Below are 21849 nucleotides of genomic sequence, written 5' to 3'. Positions count from 1 at the left end.
ACCTTTCAGCTCCTGACACAATCAAAATAATTTTGCTGTGAGCAACCTGCAAGCTGTGTAACACAAGTATTCAGACAGCATACTGTTTGGAAGAAAGTCTAGATGCAGAAACCCAAATATAGCAAAGCATTGTTCTCAGCCTTCCATAGACAGTTCATTGTCAGCAAAGTCTTACAATATAATAATATGAGCAATACTGTGAAGGAGTTTACCAAACTTGGGGTCAGATTTTTTCATTGTTTTGTACACAGTCTACTACTACAAGTCTTGATACCTGATACTCCAGAGGCTCACCTGATAGTGGTAGCCCTCACAGCGCTCACAGTGCCAACAACACGGCACGCCTTTCACTACTTTCTTCCTCTCGCCTGCACGGCACGGGATGCTGCATACAGAGGCTGGGAGAGATGGGTCACCCGTCCTCCAACGCATGGCCTCCACCTAGGAGGAGAGGAGTAGAAAGGAAGATGAAAGAGATGTTGGACAAAATGTGTATGAAATATGTCCATATGTCAAATGCACATTTCATTTGCTGTTTTCTAAAATGCAACTCACTAAACCTCAAATCATTTCAGTGTTTACAAAACAAAGCTTCCCTATTTGTGTGACATTATGCAGCACAGAGATTGGCAGCCATCTGCTGCCTCTGACTTTATTGTGTGTTCTAACACCTTTAACTCTGCATGTCTATGTACCTGCAGAATGTGTCTTCAGGGCAACTTTGAAAGCAATTAGCACAAGCAGATCCTCTGATCGGTTTCCTGAATGCCGCTAGGCACAAAACTACCACCAGCTAGTTTAGAAGCCAGCAATCAAACCATAATCAGATCTGGCACAAATAGGCCATCTGTATTTCCTTCTGTGTATGTGCGTGTTTGTGTGTGCATATGTTCTTCCATGTGTGCATTTTGTTTGTTTGTACTTGTGTCACGCTGGCATTATAGTGAATCCCCAAGCTTTCCGTATGTCTGGTATGTGTGAGTTTGCGTGTGTGTGCATTTTCATTTGTTAAGTGTGTGAGTGTTTGTAATAAACTCTGTCATTATACCAAATCCCCGAGGTTCATCTGTTGCCGATGGTGCCCAGTAAAATGGAGCATTTCTGTTTTAAAGAGGCACACAATGTACCAGTCCAACAAAAAAAGAAATAGTTAGGAGTAAAAAACTCATCAGGGAAAGTTGAAATGGACTTCATTTGATCATTCACACGCGTACAGAAATGCACACCCACACACAATGCTGCTGTTACTGTGCAGCAAATATATCTGTCAGGAGAAATATTTGAATGGTTAGAAAAAACAGAAAAGTGTATGAGTGTAGATTAGCATTGTTTGAAAGTTTTGAGACAGTCATGTTGGGTGCTGTTCTCCTTTACTGATTGAATATTTTTGTTGCTTAATGAATAAACATCAACTAACTGTAACTGTGTACAGTATATACTGTATGTGTTCAACTGTAGATGTACCATGAAACTCATTGGCTTTAATCTTACTTGACTTGTTGCGCTGAGGAATATGCTAACAGCTTATTGATCATGAAAATGTTCACCTGCTGTCATCACTGCATCTGCAACAGTTCCTTCAAACCAAACTGCATTGTTAAACAAATCCAATACATCTGTGAATTTGTCAACTGTCAAAATGCCCAGTGGTGTGTGTCTTAACTATGTGTTGTCCTTTGTGTAGCTGCAGTCTCCTTCTCTCTCTCTCTCACAGACAGCCAGGCCGTCCATCAGCCAGAAAGCATCTATTAGTCTTCTCATCTGTCATCTGGCTTTTCTAATGAAGTCCTGGGTGGATTTATAACACAGAGCAGAGCGTTTGTGTGCCTGTTTGTGTGTCAGTGATAAACAGTGGGATTTCAGTTTGCTTGGGTTTTAAATTATGTGAAGGTATATGGATCTCATGTGTGTCGTGTGTGTTTGTGTGTGAATCAGTTTGTGTATGTCCCTGCACAACGCAAGCATTTGAATTAAAGAACAGATTCACGCTTTCTTTAACAATTCTCAATTCCAACTAACTTTTGCTCCTTAACAAAAGCAACTTAAAACAGATCCATCCCTAGTACTCTAGACTCTGCAGCTGCTCTCAGTGAGGTTGACCTTTCAAATTGCCAAAGTATTTGGTCTTTAATGCCTCAAAAGCTTCCATAAACCACTCAATGCAAAATATGTTGTGGATTATTGGAAAGGCATTTTAGCTTTAATACCCAGGGATCAGTGAGAATACAACAAGCTGGAAATACTAGTTTTGATTTCACATTGTGCAATTTGTAATTATACATGTCACTATGATGCACGTGTCAGCATGTGCTCTGTATGCAGCAAAAAAAATCTCACCTTGAGGTGTAGTTTATTGGTCCAGGAGCCGATGACTCTGTACTCAGCAGTAGATCTGTTGGTGATCTGGTATTGGAAGATATCATATCGTCCCGGGGCGTCTCCATTCTCATTGAAAACCACTGGAGTACCAGCACTTCCTGTTGGGAAGATGTGGTCAACTTGGTCATATAATGGCATACTATTACTCTTTGATTTACATTAAGTGATGCAATCTCTCATTGATCAGCACAGGAATGGCAACTTCTGCTAACTAAAAACGGGCAAAAAGTTTATAGCAAATACATTAAGCCTCTGTAAAAATGTTCAAGTGCACAAAAAACACATGTAGCATTTCCTCAGGCAGTGTGTTTAGTATCTGTGATAGAAAAGTCACTTTCACCTTCGGTTTTTATTCTAGGCTGTGTGCATGTGTGTATCTGTGTGAGCAGAAGTGTAGTGTGATTGAATATGCACACGCATGGATAAGTTTATGTGTCCTCTAAGGTTTTCTCAGCACCAATAACGCTCAACACAAAGCTTTTATTCTTCTTCTCTGTCTTACTCGCCATATTTCTTTTATGTGGCGATACAATCAATTGCTGAATCTGGCGTAGCAAAAAGGAAATCCAATTACAGTGTAGATGGAGAAAGAAGAGCATTATGGCAATCCACCTGTGTGCTATCAGTCATTGATACTGATACATCAATAAAGTTACCTGTTTGAGAGAAACAGTGTGAAAATAAAGATTAGAAGTTGAGCAAGATAATGAAAAAAGAGATAAGAATAGAAATAAATTCAAAGAAAGAGAATGTGTATAATAGAAGGAATAAAAGGAAAACATATTGAAACTAATAGAGAAGAGAACAAAAAAGGCAAAGGCAGGAGAAGAAGAGAGGAGGAGACAGAAAGGTGATGGGTCTCTCACTGTGGCCCATAAGTAATGAGACACATGCATATGATGGCTATAAGATGATTGTTTAAACACTAACATACAAACTGATGCCCACATTATTACTTGCCTCATTGATGTTCCCACATGATATTTCCTCCATCCTGTTTCTAATTGTACCTTTATCCTAATAAATACTAAAATGAGATAAAAACCTGTAATGAGATAATTTGGCTTTTCACTGCGCACTACAGGAGAACGTGTTTAATTAGTATGGTTTTCATAGGCTTCTTAATAACCATTCCATTTATTTCAATCCAAATTATCCAACGCTAAATATGCTTTTGTCACATATTAATGTGTTTGCTAAGCAACACACATTAGTGTATCATACTTACTGCACAGGATGATGTCATTGCTGTGTATTCACACCAACTTCATTGAACAAACAGAATATACTGTTATTACTGGGCAATGGGCCCATATTCACCAAAATGATTGTTCTCAATGCTCTATATGCTTCATATTAACACCTTAGTATTCACCTGCTAACCCGTTAACGGAGTAATCACACCAATCTTCCTAGTAGCCACTCAGCATGGCTCTGCCAAACGGACAAGGACACCACCATAACCACCCAGCAACAAGCTATCAATCATTATCATTTATCACAATATTGACTGATGTCCTCTTTTCTCTTCATTTCTTAATTGACTTGTTTTTCTCCATTTCAAATTAATCTCATTGTGGCGCGTTGGTCTTCTCCAACCCATCTTTCTCTACCTAAGCTTCCCCTTGTTACTTTTTCTAGTCCTTACTAAATACTGTTTTAAGTATAAGATTACATAAAAAATAAGGAGAACAATCAACATTAGCAAAAATAGAGGCAGTTAAGTAATTTACCAAAATCAGTGATTATGAAGTGCAGGACTCACCATCATGAACTGTCCAGACTGACTGGTTCATTTGAATTTCTTCGCTAACCACTACATAGTTTTTTTGCTTATTAATTTTTTGCTGGCTAAGACGTCTGTGTCTAACCCCAAGGTTAGTATGTCATATTTTCCCCTCTTCCTTCCCTATTGGCTGACTGTTCCTTCACATCCAAATGTCTCTTAGTTAGTCTTATATAGCAAGTAAAACAATTATTTGGAGCAGACATGCTGGCAGATATTTTAAATTATGCAGAATAAAAGGCTGTTTGCTCTCACAGCAGTGGCTACCTCAAGTAAAAACAAAAAATAGTGTTTGTACCATTTGTTGGCAGTTTCTGAGTAAGGTGGATAAAGACAGCACACATGTTAAAAGCAGCAGCAATTATTGCAAACACATACACAATAGGACTGACAGGAGCTGGCATTATCTAGCTTACAGGTAGCTGACAACTTCTCATCAGGCCTGTTTAATGTTTTGGTTTAAGAGAGGCAGGGGCAGGCTTACTGGCCTAATTAATTTCTTTTTTTAATTTTGTTTATCCAACACAACATTTATAGAGAAGAAAGAGTATATGTGCAGCAAATGCATATGGAATTTTAAAAGTTATTAAAATGCTCAAGTTAACATAAAATACAGTTTAATTTTAAGAATTAATTTATAATATAATTAATATTTCAAAATATTTGTTTCAGATTGTAAAAGAATGAACATATATTTTTGGTAACTCTTGATAATAACCTAAACACTGTGTGCCTCCACATTGGTATTCTGTAAGGGCAAAGTAAGGGCTTGTGATGCTAATTTCTTCTTCGCCTCATCTGCATTCATTTTGCATGACCTAAAGCAAGTTGACAAGCTCCTAAATGACAAAGAAAGTGCTCGCAAGGCCAGGGGGCAAATGCATGCTAACAAAAAAGTATTGTTTCACTTGCTCTAATTTAGGGAAATAGCAAAATCTCCGCTTTTGAGTTCCTTCTTTTGAGGAGGATGGGTGCTTGAGCGTGGTGAGAATGGTCAATACGTCTACTTGAACTCATAGGGAGAGAGTGTGTCTTCTTGAGTGCAAGCAATCATTTTCCTTTAACTCCCATGGTTTTCTCACAGCAGGAGCATGACATCATAGAGACACAGACGCTGCTGAAGTGTCCTCGAGCAAGATCATTTCCCCTACTTGCCAGAGGCACCACGCTGAAGCTTTTCCGCAGAGTCGGGAGCTTTTCCTCTGGGAATTTACAATAAGGCGTATAGCCTTCACAAGTTTCATCAGGAGTTACAAGGGAAGCTCACAGGTCATGACCTTTTGCTTCAATAATGTAGCAGGATATCCAATATTGAATGAAATAGTCCATGCAATGAGAATTTAAATTTAGCTGAAATGAACTTGAAGTCAGAGACAAATTTACAGAGAAAGAATAAGAGTGAATAAGAGCGAAACAGTAATATTGGCACAGAAAGTAGATGGAGAATTGATTTGCCTTGCCACTGAAGTTAAAATATATTCAGTGTCACTCACACCCAGGTGAATCAAACTAACCCAAGAGAAAGCTTCATAGAAAAAAAGAAAATAGAATATGATAAAAAAAAAGCAAGGAAGAAAGCAGAAACACCTCAACCCTTAGCTGGAGTAACGGAGAGGCAGAGGAGGGGACAAAAGTGCAAAAAAGGAGAAAAATAAGTGATAGAAGAAGACACAAATATAACAGAGATGTAAGGAGGTCTGCAGAAAAGCATCAAACTCTGTCCACCAACACATAGAATACACTTAAAAGCAAAGGAAGCGAGGGAAAATGAGGGGGAACAAGGGAGAGTATGTGAGGAAAACACATAGGAATACAGTTGAAAAGACTCCAAACCTTTTTAGTCTAACAGAAAATTGAAGAAAGCAATACTAGGGGAGAAAAGAAAGATAAAGAGGGAAACAGAAGAACTACAGAATAAGTAAAAATATCAATTAGCACAGGCCTTCAAACCTCCCCGGCTAACAGAGACAGATACAGGCAGATGGAAGGAGAGGGGTGTGTGAATAGCTTAGACTGTTCCCTGTTATTGGAGCTCGAGGGATGGTTAGATAGGGAAAGAAAAGAGTTGGAGAGGAATAAGTGGAGCGGTTGTTAAAAAAGCCCTCAGCCTTGCCCGGTTCACTTTAGAAAGACTAAGGATGAATAGCAAGTCTTCCTACCAGAACCTAAATGTTTATGACAGGGAGATGCAAAAACTAGACTGCGGCATCCATTAATAAAACATGGGTTTGTGTATGTATGTGTGTGTGTGTGTGTGTGTGTGTGTGTGTGTGCGCTTGAGTTTTTGCCAACAGGCTTCCATCTGTGTGCGATGCATCGATAGCACTAATAGGGAAGAACGACAGAAACAGGCACAAACGAGAGTGAAGGATACACAGAGAAAGAATAAGAAATGACAGAAGAAAAGCAATAATGAGGCCTGAACTCACCCCACCACATATTGTCCCTTTCACAGTGGTCTCCAGTGGAGGACATAACTGAAACTGAGAAACTGGTTTACTCTAATCCTCAATCCTTATTTCTCTGCTCCTTCTCCTCCTTTCTGCATGTTCTGTCACAAATCGACTTTTGTGCAGTCTTTCCCGAGCTAGATTTCAATGCTTGCTGTGAAACCATCCTCATGGCCAACACCCCTGCCTCCCGCACCAGCTGTTTGTCCTCCTCCTTCTGTCCTGTTCAAAGCACGTTTTGCCTCTTCATCCCCTCCTCTCACCTCCAAGCCTTGCTCCATTCTATCCCCACAACTAGCCATTTTCAACCTTCCTCTCTTTGGTGCATCTCCAAAGCACTCTAACTTTTCCACCACCCTCTGTCTATCCATGCTTCCCTGTGAAATCATTGGTTCTCCTCTCAGCCTCTCTGTTCTCACTATGGCTTGTCTGAGCAGAAAAAAAAAACAGCAAAAGAGAGATGTATGAAAAGAAAAAACCAGAGCAGATAATAGAGCAGGCAAAAGAAACAATACATGTTTGAAGATGATCCTGATCTAAACGGTTCTCATTGAAATACTTCGGCTAAATAGTGAAAGTGAGATAACGATGGGATGAGGGAGGGCCAGAACAAAGGAGAAGATTGTTGAGAAAGAAAAAAATAATAAAGAGGATATTTAGTAAAAAATACACCGCACATAGACACACCAACCTCAGTGGACTAACACACAGCACAAGATAGCTTTGTATGGCAATCTCCAGTAATTACAGAAAACTAATTTAAGGAGCCTCCATTTATGCCATTATCTGCATTCACTGCAGTCTTGGAGAAAATGGGAACGAGAAAGGAGTAAAAGCAACAACGGAAACAGAAAAAAAAGAAAAAAGCCACTATTAACTTGATCAAAAGAGACAAAGCAGCCTGAACAGGGGATAGAAATACAATTTAGAGCGAATAAAAGCAAGCGAGAAAGAAATAAACAAAACGAGAAACAAGGAGTAATATTACCAAACTTGGCAGAAGGAAAGATGAAACAAAGTGGTGAAAGAGAGGACTGATAATGATGTTACATTGGTTTCACTGTATTTCATACATATTGTACACATTTTTTAGCTTATGTATATAAATGCATGAGAAATCTGGCCATGATCCACCAGCTTTCTTAACTCATCTCTCATCTGGCCACTGAAAAGCTGGTGAACGTTGCAAAACGCCACCAATGATCCATCACTACCAAGACCTGCCTTCATCTTCCATGCTAAAAATACAGTACACTATGAATTTTGTAACAAAGCATACACAGCATCAGAATTAACAAAGGCAGCAGATATTTCACCTGCTCAATGCTGTCTGTCAGGACATTAGGTATGTTTGTATTCTACTGTCTCCACAGTTGACAGACTCATATTGTATCTGGCTAAATCTAATCTCCGTCAACAACACATTCTTTAAAAAGAAAAATATTATATATATATATATATAGTGTCAAAAAATTTTACAAAGCTGCACAGATGAGAGATTTAGCAATGTGTTAGGATGTGCAACAACAAATTATTATTCCTGCTTCTCATTTCCTCAAACTTAATTCTGCTCCATTTCTGGGTTGTTTTTCTATCTGGTGGATTCCTGTCTGTCTGTCTGCTATATTCATTTTGGCTTTCTGTCTGATTGCTTTTATATCTGCCTATTCTTATTCTGTTTTCTTATCAGAAATTATATTCAGCCAGTGATCTCCTTGCAGCCATTAGCCTAATGCAGTTGCATTACAGGTAATACTAGAACAGAGAAGATAATGAGCACAGAACAAAACTAACAGATATGACCATATACATTTAAGAAATGAGCTGTCAGTCTGCATGTCAGTCACTTTGTATATCTGTGTCAGTCAGTCTCACTCTCTCGCCATGTTGAAAGGATTCATCAGCAAGTTACATGCTCACCTTTAGCAAGCAGTGGATGTGAACTGCTTCTTGCTACTCAGGCAGACAAGGTGATCCCACCTGTACGAGGTGGGACATTATGTCAATAATCTCCTACTTACTACCTGCTGCTTGTAAGTGAGCAGCAGGTAGTAAGTAGGAGATTATGTGTGAGACCGAGGAGTTCTGTTCATGTCTGTGTGACAAATGAACACACAAAGACCTGCATGAAATAGTGCATTATTGAAGGAAAAGCTCGTAGGGGGGAATTTTTTTACTTTGCACCTACAGTACTTCCTGCTAAGCTAAGCTCATGGCTCCCACTCCACTCCACTGTTGAACCTTTCCCTTTAAATGTGCCTTATCCTGTTCCTGTATTGTAGTTAGGTGACAACATTTTCTTCTTTATTTGGCTGCTCCACTCAGTAGCTCCCAACACAGTCACTCCCACAATGCAGGTGCAATGCAGGTTTTTCCTGTTCTGCTGTCTGACCACTTCATACAACAGCAAAATGATTATTTTTGAACTGCTATACTGAGAAACTGGCTCTAGTAACCTCTAAGTCTATATTATCTTTAACAAAAGATAAAAAAATAAAAACAAAAAAGGATCATAGAAAAACACAGAAAAAAAAAAACTTTTCAAAAATCCTGTCCTTTCCAAAGTTTAGCCTGTGTGAGCACCTGCATCTTCTGTTTCTGTTTTATTTTTTTCTCCCTTTGCCCATCTCCTCGACTATTTTTCTCCCAAGTGGATATGCTCCCCTGTTTCTTCCTTTCTAGTGGCATATGCTTTTTAATATTAAAGTCATCCCCATTGTTTTCTTGCCTCAGAAGGTCACTCTGACCTGGTAAAGTTTGATATATCCCAGTCAGTGTATCCTCTGTCTGTCTCTTCCAGTTATATTGAAGGTCACTTTACTCAGCAAGTCCTCAAGTATTACATGCTTCTGTTTTTTATTTCTACTATAAACTGAATGTCTCTACATTTCTCTTTTCTTGCCAGATAATAGACAGTGTGGAGGACTCCTTCTAGTGAAAAGCCGTTGATGGCCAAGCAAAGTTCATCTTTCTTTTATCGCTCTACTCCCACATGGAGGGTGTAAGACCATTTTCCAAGCCAGCTTTTTCCTTCACAAAAGTTACTCCTTCAAACCTCTGTCCTCTTTCTCTTTCTCCCTGACGTCAGTACGAGGAAGTGAGCTTCATCATTCTCCAGCTGGCTAGCCCCTCTCTCATCTCCACAATATATTTCTCCCTAAGGTTGTTCAGCCAGGTATAGAGTTCATTATTTCAAAGTCGAGCTGCTCTAATTAGACAAAGTCGGTTCCCGTGGCGATGTCCATCTTGTGTGTCAGCAGGCGATAGTATAATTTGGCAATAATAAGATCATAATGAGAGTTTTCTCTCATAAGAAACAAACACACCTTTATAGAAGGAAAAAAAAAAGCGTCAGATCAAATCAAGCTACGTTATGAGTCCGGCATTACTTCCAAAAATGTTCTCAGTCTAAACGTGACATTTTATTTACATCTACATCTAAAAAAGGAAAAAGCTTATAAGGCTATATGTTAGAGTAGTAGTAAACAAGAGCAAATGAGAGTCTGAAAGAAAAGAGGGCTGGTGTAAGAGAGGCAACAGAATGAGTGAGGCAGAAAAGAGAGGAGACAACTGCAGGACAGGGAAACAAAGAAACAGAAAAGGATAGCAGGGCAACAAGAGAGAGGGCAAGAAATGTTAGCAAGGTCTTCCTTTGAGAAGCCACTTTGGGATGTACTTAGAACCAACAAAGCCAGGAGAGAGCGAATAGGCCAGGTTAATCTGTGGTGCTGCCCGCAGCGTGTCTGTGTTGATTCATCGAGAACAGCATCTGAATCGGTTTGTGGACAAGAAGTGAGAGGACGAAGTAGACACTAGCAAACAAACTCTAGTCATCAACAACACAAACACACATTGTTTTTGCTGGTGTTATTTCATTTCCAGTTTTCAAATTATTTTCACATTATTTTCAGGATTCCATTTTATTTTCTTTGTAGGATGAAGTGAGTTAGTTTTGTTTCTTTTGCCATTTTTGTTTCTTATCTTTTAATTTTCTAGGCATTTCCTTTTCAAATACTTTCTCTTTCAGAAAACTATTTCAGATAACTTTTAGCTCAGCTTGGGTAAAAAAAAAACTGGAGGTCAAGAACGTCCTTGTCTCTCCAGAAGGCGGGTATTAATCAAGCAAACATCCCTAATTCAAAAGATATAATCACATCATTCCATCTTTTCGTGTATTTTGATTGCTGATTGCTCTGCCCACTGCACCATGATGCTACACCCAGTTGGGTAAATCTCTTTCTCCCTTTAGTGATAATCTACAGTTCAGACTTTTGTACAGACTTGATTAGGACTAATGTACAATATCATAAAAATTTCTACACCACTACTCATCAGAAAGATGTAACTTTTTGATGACACCCACAGTAAAACAAAGCAATTAGGAGCTTTGGAAAAAGCTTGAAATTAGACCTTGAGTCAAGATTATTTACACAGTTTATAATAACCATGGTGTGTATGTGTGTGTGCCGAACTCTCTAATTTCTGCATGCTTTTTTGTGCATGATTACATGCGTGTTTTCCCAGATGACCCAATAAACTTAATAAAAGCTGGGCTGCGTGGTGCTGCCACAGGGTTTGTTACCTTATTGTTCTCCTTACTTGCTCTGCAATGTGTGCCTGTGTGCGCAAACATGCACAGAACCCCTGGGTAATGCTAGAAGGTGGTTTGAAAGAAAGCTTTTTATTTTGGAATATTTGTTGTGTATGAAGATCAAGTTCAAGTTTTCTAGCCACAGAAATGAGGTTGATGGATCTCTTATTAATCAAACTACTGTCTGTATACGTATGGCCGTTATGCAAGGCTTCTGTAAGGGACTTCATGGATCGTCCATCCACCTGATAATAAAAATATAACTATTAGTTAAAAACCACTGCTGATGTTAAAAAAAAAAAAAAAAAAAAAAAAAACAGAAATGAGAACCTACAACAACCATACACTCAACTCCTGACAAAGAAAGGAGTTGAGTCGGGGAATGTTTCTTAGGAGACCTTCACTTTTTGCCAAGGATGACACATCGTCGCCAATAATCTACTTATTAGATGGCACAGACCAAATTTGCCATGCCGCCTAGGTTCCTTTTAACAAAGTACCGTAAATCATCATTTCAAAGTTCTGCAGTGATAAATGAAAATTATGAAAATATGAAATGTCCCACATTTTTTTCCCACCAGTGCAACATTACTCTCTGTGCGGTTTATGAGTGTAATTTCTCTCCTCTGTTTTATCACTCTGCAAACAAATGAGCTCAGCAAATAAACACCAACTATTATCTAGAAGCTGGGACAACATTAATTCAAAGCAACTATATTGTGCAAAGAAAACAAAAACAAACAAATGATTCAAACTGTTAATTGACTGTTCTCTAGATTTCATTTATTCTTGAAGTGTATACGGGGGAAAAAAAGTATGTGAACCTCTGGAATTTCATGCTTTTCTGCATTAATTTGTCATTAAATGTTAATGCTAAATAAAATGTTATCTGATCTTCATCTAAGTCAAGAGTATTAACAAATATAACGTGAATAAAGTAATAAAACAAGAAAAATCTGATCTTTCACCGTACGTGTGAAATCTTGGAATAATGGCCTCACAAATATGGATGGAGTCTTGTTAAGAAGATTAGGTAGGACTAAAGCTACTTCGACTGACAAGAATCACTCTGTGGACTGACAAAACTATATTGAAGTATGTGGAAAGAACCTTCCCTTATTCTTCCTTTATTCTCAAGAAGTATGGTGTGTGGAGCGTACCACTATTAATTCATTTCTTAATTAAGACGTTCACACTTTGGATTCGTAGAGCATACATCTACAGACATGTAACATCTGCCTCCACCTGATGCAGCCAGACACTAAAAAGCAGCAGCTACGTATTTATTACAATACAATTCTGGTCCTTACTGTAGGTGATGCTTCCATCTAGACCTTTCTGCTAAACTAAGACAAAGTCTTAGTGTGTGCTGGCTTAAAAAAACATCTGCAGTGACAGGTTGCTGCTTGATTACGTCAACATTAAAACTTTTCATTCATCATTTCAGCAAATTTAGTTCTTTATGCCATCTCAAAATATTGCCAGCCAACTTTCAGTAAGTGAGATGACTTCGGTGATTCATCAGGGTGTAACGTTTGTGACCTTGTGGTTATGGGATGATATCTCAGCCCTCTTGGCTAGCAATAACAGAGAAATGCACCTGAGTACAAACCAGGTGCTGCAGTGTGAAAGTACAATAAGGTTCCGCCTGTGAATTGTCTTTCAACAGTTTTTAGTGATTACTGACAACAACAACACAGAAAACCCACTGAAACATTCTGCACACAATCCTGCACAGATGCATTCGTGCACTTTCAATCTTTTGAAATTTCAATCTAAACCAGCATTTCTGCCATTCTCAGCATACAACTCTGTTTCTGTATCTCTTGCTGTGCTAGTTTCTTACCTATCAGGCATTAAGCATTCCACACAGTACCTGATGCAGGAATGCAGGAAATGAACAGTCACTCAGAGAAGCTGGTACAAGTACATCGGTGTGGGGGTGGGTGGTTTGGGGGGATTAATAAGAGAAGATTCAAATGAGGTGTCTGATATTATTTAGGAAGAAATGAGTAAATGTTTTTCACCCACTTAAATTTGTTACGGAGAGAGAGTGAAAATGAAAGATAGAGCACTGAAGGTTCAAAGTGACACAAGACCAAATTATCTCCGATGAGCAAAATATAAGCATGCGGCATGTCTGGAGGAGCTAAACTTAATTTCGACTGTGAAATACAACAAAAGATGTTTTTTATGATTAGGATTAGACAGATTAGAAGAGTAGCCGAGCTTAGCATTGTTAACAGAGACCTGAATTAGTCACGTCCGGGTGGATAAACACTACAGGATTACTGTACACTTTCTAAGCCATTTGGAGACTCCCATTTTTCCTTTTTGTTCCTAATGCAGCAGGAACAAACAAACATTTAAAACCTGATTGTTGACCAACACAATATTCTCCATTATACAGTGAAATGACTGTTGTCAATCTGGACAGAGGAGAAAACATGAAGGTGTCGCCAGTAAAATGTTAAAATGCTAAGTGGCTGTGAAAGCCTGCATGGATATTTGCATGCATCCAGTGGTTTTCTGTTTATATATATATATATATATATATATATATATATATATGAATGTGTCTGTATCGCAAAGTGACATGTTCTGCTTTTTGTATTAAAAAGCAGAACCTGTATGGTTAGAGGTACTAAAACCTTGGAACTACTGAACATGTTCAACTCACCATTGAATCTGACAGCACGAATGTGGCTAAGCAGCTCTTTGCCGTCAATGTTGGCCATGCGCGGGCAGAGGCCTGGATATCCATAGCAGAGCTCCCGGTGCATGCGGTGCAGAGCATGGGCCATGGCATACACTGCATCCATCACAAACTGAACCTTCCCTTCTTGTTCATAACTGGAATCCCGACCAACTTTCTCCAAACCTGAGAGAGGAAGAGGGAGAAATTAGTGAAGCTTGAAAGTAGACAAAGTATGATATAATTTCTATATAGGCCATTTTAAATGTGAGACACATGGGAAGTCCTTCTGGAATTACAAACACAGACTATGTAGTACTCAGCACCACAAAGGTCTAATATATATCTCAAGCAAAGACAGAAGTAGACGTGTGTTAATGGAGGAAAAGAAATAAACAATATAAAGAAACAAAGAAAGTAGAGGAGGATAGGCAGAGTTTGGCTAAGAGCGATAAAAGAAGAACAGGTCAAAAAAATAAAAAGATAAATTGGGTCTAAGCAAAGAAAAACTTCAAGTGCAAAAAGAGAGGGAAAAAGAGTAGAACACGTAGAAAAGAACAGAGAGAAGTTAACCATCAGACAGGTAGGAGGGCACTCAGCTCGACAATGACAAATAACTCCTTTCAGTCCATTCTCACCCTGGTAGCAAAGTTACAGACGAAAGAACAACATGTTCTTTATTTACATCTTCTGAACCACAGATAATGGCATTTCCTTGTACAAGGGAAAGGTAAGAAAGTGTTCACAGAAGACAAAATATACTTCGTCCTCTTTCTGAGTCATGGCTATGTGCATTTGACCACATATAATGTATATTTTGTGACTTCATTTAGATGCTCTCTGGTGTGCATCTCTAGCTTTGATGTCCTTTTTTTAAGCAGAGTCTTACTGCAATGTAAGTGATATCACAAACAGAAATTGATAGTGTATTTGCATTTGGCCTTAATGTTTGTATGAGCGCATGCACAGTACATGTGAACGCATACTCAGTCCATAATCCTTTTCTCTGATGCACACAAACATGCAAATAACCTCCCAACAGGAACGCATTGAGAGGGTTTTATGTAACAACTCATTAGCATAAAGAGCTAATGAAAACAGAGAACAGAGTGAATATAAAACCTCCTTGATGCATCAAGATGGAAATCTGTAATTGATTATGACATCCATTTTCTCTGTTTTTCATCCAAACATTCAAGGAGTGGAACCACATAGGGAGTCTCAACATCTCAAATTCACCATCCTTCCTTTTCCTTTCCTATATTTCTTTACTTATCTTCTTTGTTTTGTAATAATATATACCTCACTGCTCTATCTTTATCCATTATGTCTACCCCACTTGTTTGTTCTTTTCCAGTTTCCCCTCCGCCTGCTTCCATCTTGTTCATCATATCTTCTCCTCTCCACTTCCCTGTATCCATCATTTCCCTCTGTCCGTCTCATTCTTACTATCTCTCTTGACTTTATTCACCCATTTCTTACAAGCCAGCAGTCACCTTCGGGCAACGCAAACTGAATCAAAACCCATCTGGTATGAGCTGAATAACAACATCACAGGTCCCTTCAATCAATATGAGCATCCATAAGGAATTAATGGGAACCTGAGAATGAAATCCAATCCGCAGTAATAGAATAGCCTGCCAGGAGCTTGGTATGGATGCCTGTATGAGACATGCACAGGGGGTTAACACAGCCCTTTTTTTTGCTGCATCACCATGTTTCTCATCTTTATTTGCACATTTTCTTTCATACTTGCGTTCGGAAAAACCACATTCTAAGTGCAGCTCTTCCAAGCCTATCCAAAGATTAAAATCTGTGACTATTCATTTTATGACTGTACATTAGTTGTGGCTGGCTGTATTGAAGCAATATATGCTTTCATGAGCACACACAGGGTGGTGATTTAGTGGGCCATAGTCTGAGCAAAACACACGCAAGAAAACCTACTTGGTTAAAACTCAGGGCTAAAAATCTATGGAGTTCTTTCCTCACACCAGGCATAACAATTTGTTGCTCATCGGATCTGGCCAACACGCTGTTTTGTGTATCACTGCCTTTAATTTGACATTTCATTACAAAACCAGGTGCACAAATGGCAGTAACCTTTATTTATCCAGAGAAGGCATTCACCTTTTGGCCAACAACCTGTGCAACATTTATAATTACACACATTCACACCTCAGTAGTCCCTGTAAGAGGAGAGAGCGGTTCTCATTAGCTTCTGTAATTCTGGCCTCAAGCCCAGTTCTCTAACCTCATAGCCAAATCTATATTTAATTGTCTTTATTTGATGCCAGTCACCAACAATTGTAATAATTAAAACAAATTTTGCACATTTTTTACTGTAGATGCACATTAATCTTGTTTTTTATTTTTATGTCAGATTTAAAAATGTAGCATATTCTTCTCTCTAAGGACCACAACTGTTTAATGATGTTAGTCTAATGCCATTGAGGCCTGAAAGTTCTTTCTGGAGTTTAAAAGTCTTGTCCCACCCTGTGGTCAGTCCAGTAACAGCTTAAACCCTGTCATTATGACTAAGGCCAGTCAAAACTCTGAGTGTAACCGTGAGGCTACTGTAGTACAGTGAGAGCACTACACTGTACAGATCACTGAAACAAAAACCAGCAGCTAAGTGCAGCCCGTTGACGCTAATCTAATCTGATCTGATCTATCACAGCAGACGCTAATCTGCTGTGATTGATCCAATTCGAAGTTTCTTCCTACTAATCTGTAGGCAACCAGTGCTTACTACAATTAGTGTAGATTAAACCTTAAAGAGTTCATGGAAGTTGACACTCAACAAGTTGCAGCACACTATTCTATACAGAGCACCAATTAAAACAGTACAGATAGACCACTTAAGCTATAAACTGATATCGCCGCATTGGGCAGCATGTGCATCAAAGTATTTACACAAATCAGTGTGATATTCCTTTATTCACTGTATGCACGTTGTTAGAAGAATGCGGCTTTGGGAAAATCACAATGACCTCATTCAACTTAGACCTTTGAGCAACGCCCAATTTCTGCAGAAGGTCAAATTGCAGTTTTCATATTTATCCCCGTCTCCCCCTGGCTTTGGAGAAACACTGGGCAGCATTCACACATACTATCTTGGGATATAGGCTGCTTCATAAGCTCCACTTGAAAATGCTTCTTCTCAAAGTGTTAAAGCTTAAGAGTACTTGAGTAAAGGTCTTAAAAGTTAAAGAGGACCATACATTTGTATCATCTATCACAATACTCTCAGTATCTCACAGTAAAGTATTGCTTGTTCTTAAAGCTGTAATCTATACAACTACCTTAATGCTAATATGTCATGCTTCAATTACATGGCAACACAGGAATGTAACAGAGCAATGTGAAGCATATAGATTTAAGCACCAGGGAATTTGTACCACGTAAACCAGAGAGCAATATCTATTAGTGTCTGAGAACAGAGCATACTGAAACATCTCTATACAGTCTCACTAATCAACAAAAGGCCCTTGAGCTGACTGCCTAATGCCTTACCATAATCACAGACCTAATTATACTAATAGTCCATAAATAAAGCTAAACAAGACATTAATTAGTAAATGCTTTCATAGCTATGTACCTTTACATAATAAATGGGTGGCATTAGTGTGATAGCACACTCAAAATAAATCTTTTCAGCATTAAAAACACACCCCATGAAAGCTTGACTGGTGACTGCTAAAATGTTCAATTATTCATGTAAAACTGTATGACTGGTCAACATGGATTTGCATCTGCTGTAATTGCTGCCAATGAGGCTTCTACAACATAGTGTATCAAAGGTCTGAATAGATTTGCAAACGAGAGATTTGTATGACTTTTCTCAAAACATGCTATGAGTTGTTAGGTGTAGATTAATTTAAAAATGAAATCCAAAAGTGAAAAATTCAGAAAACTTCATAAAGTCACTGTATATGTCAAATTATTATTCCTCTATAATATCCACAGTAATGATTTAATAATATCACATTTATAAGGAGCTGCTGTAGCTGCGGCTGTTCTACTGACATTGTGAACTTCTCACCATCTTGTTACAGTGCAGGTTAAGTGTTCCTTTAAAACCGTAATTTAATTAGCAAGAAAATACTGTGCTAATGAAGGTAACAAGCTGCTCAAGTTTTAAAGCACAACTTGCAATACGCTACACCACACACATACTCATAGTTGAAGTGAGACACTAAAATTATATTTTTTGTAAGGAGAAAACTGAAAAGGACAAGAATGATTTCCAACTGGTAGAAGAACTGCAAAAAAACAGACTTATAAACACTAAGACTGTGTGTTTTTCTGAACAAGCCACCATCTTCTAGCTCATGTATTGGTAGGTGCATGCTTGTTTGCATTCAGGATTTGAGCATATTCCAATTCAGAGAAAAAGTAAAATAAAGTGCTGTACTGAGCCATAGATCAATGTGTCATGAGATAATGAGAATTTCTCTCTGTTGTTCTTATGAGATGTGAAACGGCACGATGCATCATTAATCAGCATATCGCAAGAAAATGCAATCCTGCCTTGAGACAGTTAAACGACTGGTTATGTTATGAGTGGTGCTAACTGGGAAAACACTACTGTCTCCGTTTCCAGGGATTGCATCAGGTGTTGTAACCAGAGCACAGGGTGTGTATGTGTCCCTGAGAGTGTGTGAAGAGTACAATACAATACAGCTTTTATTGGATCTGTCTGCTCATTGTCTGCAGCCAGTTAGCAGCTCGTCACATCAATGAAGCGGCCACAAATCTATTCATTTCATCTCTACACATGATGTGTGCAGGTGCAAAATAAAAAGACAGATTTAACTGAGCCTTTAATATCTGAACATAATGCTCAGTATTCATTACAGCGCAGTCTCTCTTTGTGTGTGTGTGTGTGTGTGTGTGTGTGTGTGTGTGTGTGTGTGTGAAAACAAGAGAAAAGAGGAACAGATAAACAGGAATAAAGGTTAAGATGAAGGCAAAGAGATGCACAGAGAGAATTTTTTGTGTATCAATATGCAGCCCGTCTGTCTTACACACATTCCATTTTCCAGCCAACAGCTACTAAATTAAATTCAGCCTTTCTGCTCACTGTTAATGACATCAGAGACTGCATGCAGCTCGGTTGGTTTGCTGGTTGCTAAGAGTGGTGTTGTAGTAAAAAACTGAAAAAAATAAGACTTGAAAAACTCAGAGAGGCAAAACTATAGATGAAAAGTTACTTTTATTTCTCACTCACAATCCAAAAAACAGCATAAGGACACAATCATCTCCATATCTGCCTGTGAGCCATTTCCATATTTTGTGCTTGATTATTTGTTCTTGTTGCAGAGGCACACAGGCCAGGCACTAGATCTGTGCAAATGCATTACTCATCTTGGTTCAGTTTAATAAAAGCCACAGGCGTGGCTGAAACTTTGTTCTAAAAATGTTTCCATGTTCGAAGTTTTGTTTGAAATTGATATAATCAGCTGTTTGTAGATCCTGACACCTGCAATTGCACACTGAATTCGAGCAGAAGATGTAAACTTGAAAGTCTTTGAAAGTGTTACAGTTGGGGTCCAATACTTTGCAGAGGTCTTTGAAGATTAAGTATTGGTGGTATTTTTCATCATTACCCTTATTCAAAATTGAAAGTGCATTTTGGAATAGAACTCTTCAAATCTCTCTTAAACGGCTTGACATGACACTTGAATCGTCTGACCTGGCACTTCAACATCAGTGCTGAGACGGTGGTACAGCACTGCAGCATGACTCACATCGGTAAAAACATCGGAAAAGCAGGAGGTAACATCAATCCAAATATCACCTTAAGAGCAGAGGTGAAGAGCTGAAATCTAATTTTGTGTAACAAGCTAAAAAATAATTATTATTTTGTCCTCCTACAGGACATATGAAACTATATGAACTTTTAAAAAATGGTCAAGCTTTCGTGTTTGCTTGACGCTGATTAGATGGATCTTATGTGCAGCATATGTATAATGAGAACTGCAAAGTTATTCACAATAACTGTCATGTATAAATTAAATTTAAGATTGTGGTGGAATAAGTTTTCATCTAACATAATTAAACTGTCAGAGTGGAATTATTAATACTGATTTTATTGTACCAATTGCCAGATAAAGTAAATAACATCATAATTGAGACATACTATAACAATCATATTTAGTTATGAGTCCCCCCCCCCCCATCCCCCATTACAAACATAACCACATTTTTATGTATAAAAAACATTGTAATGTTTATACTTTATTTCTTGTAAGGATGTAGGTATTTTCTGCAAACTGCTGCTCTCTGCAATGTAGATGTCTTGTTCAACGGTCAATCATCCAAGAAAATAAAATTTGTGTCGTCCCCAAATGTATATTTCTTCAAAATTTTTACAGTCAAATTTCTCGATCATAAATCATAAACCAACATAATGGTAGTTCAAACAAAAGTCAAAGTAATGCTCCGAAACCCCTGGCTTATCGGCTCCGCAATGAGATTAATACCAGAGAAGCCACTAACATATGTGCTTCAGTGCTTTGCTAGACAAACCCCAAACAATACATTAAAGCAGTGAGGTGCGGCTAATGCAAGAATGCTGACTGGCTAAGTGCCTTGATGGATGTCTTCATGGACGACTGTGCCAGCCAGGTTTTACACACAGAGTGATTGATGGCACCACGGATGACAGACAGACTAATGATTTGGACAAGCTCCTTAATTAAACATCAATTAGGAAGATGCATTAAATTCCCTCCTTCACCACTCTCGTCGCCTAAAAGTTCTTTTCTTTCCTTTTCTTCTCCTTGTTCTGCTTTCTCAAGCGGGATTGCATACATACCGTATAAACACAGGCATTTATTTTTCATTTTAAGTTGCAAATGAATAAATTTGGGACTAATTAAGTGGGGAAATATATATATATATATATATATATATATATATATATATATATATAAAAATACTGAACTCAGAGGGTGATGAATACATTTACATAAATGTTGCTTAATTTCGTTTTCTCTCATTTATCAAACATATCTTAAAGACAGCAGGGAGATGACAGGCTGGAGAGATACTACAAACACATATGCAACTATTTTGGTTAAATATGTTTTTGCTTAATCTCACAACATGAACACACACAAACACACATATATAGAGAGAGAGATCTGTTGTTATAACCATACTTGTCTGGCTCTGAGCTAGCTTCAGGGCTAACGTGCCAAGAAAGAAATGAATAATCAATAGAAAAGAATAGAAAATGAGCGTCAGACAGAGATGCTGCTCTACATGATTTGACAGGAGTGCACTGAAACCAAGGGTTATGTCAATACACTGCTGCAAAAATACCATCATTAGGTTTAAGTGTGTGTGTCCGTTTGTACAAATTCACCTACAACTGTGCATGTGTGTGTCCGTCTTCTATTACTTGTCCCTAAATGTCTTCTGCAAAGAATCACGGATCAATGTCAAATATCAATGTCAAATATCATTCTAATATCAGTCAGCTGGAGAGTTGAGTGTGTAGAACCAACAGTCAAGTCAATGAAATAGAAGTGTGGAAAAAAAATGTCAAAAACATCAGTTGTAGAAAATGTTGCTGAAGTAAATCAGCCTTCAGTTTATGACCAGAAATTAGAGAAAGGGCTGGTTTCAAGTTTAATTAGTTAGTTTAGTTTAGTATAACTCAATTCAATAGTCAATACTACATTGAAACCATGGTTAAACTGGAGTTACACGTTCTCTAAAGTGCATTAAGTGGGATTCAAGTTAAAGAGAAAATGTGACACTTGGAGGTAATTAAGGCAGTATATTGTCATTGCTCTAGTGATTTGTTTTATATCTTTAATCAACATGACATGATATCACATCAGCCATAGTGCTGGCGCTGGCGTGTTATGCACACCATGATATCACTGCTGGGTGTGGTTACAGGTGCAACAGAGCACATTGCAGAGTTATGCAA

General features: G+C 38.3%; 1 protein-coding gene across 5 annotated transcripts in view; it reads right to left on the bottom strand.

Moving 5' to 3' along the window:
* The window catches only part of grm8a (glutamate receptor, metabotropic 8a), a 157402-nt gene that overhangs the window by 20127 nt on the left and 115426 nt on the right, over positions 1–21849 (bottom strand). For all 5 annotated transcript variants that reach the window (XM_026362946.2, XM_026362942.2, XM_026362945.2 and 2 more), the window contains exons 7-9: positions 13887–14087; positions 2338–2477; positions 295–441 (exon numbers count right to left, since the gene is read on the bottom strand). In XM_026362946.2, coding sequence (XP_026218731.1) covers positions 295–441; positions 2338–2477; positions 13887–14087 — 488 coding nt within the window. The remainder of the gene's footprint in view (positions 1–294; positions 442–2337; positions 2478–13886; positions 14088–21849) is intronic.

This window comes from Anabas testudineus, chromosome 23, assembly GCF_900324465.2.
Source record: "Anabas testudineus chromosome 23, fAnaTes1.2, whole genome shotgun sequence".
NCBI classification, from domain to species: Eukaryota; Metazoa; Chordata; class Actinopteri; order Anabantiformes; family Anabantidae; genus Anabas; species Anabas testudineus.
This window is presented reverse-complemented; position numbering and strand designations above follow the sequence as displayed.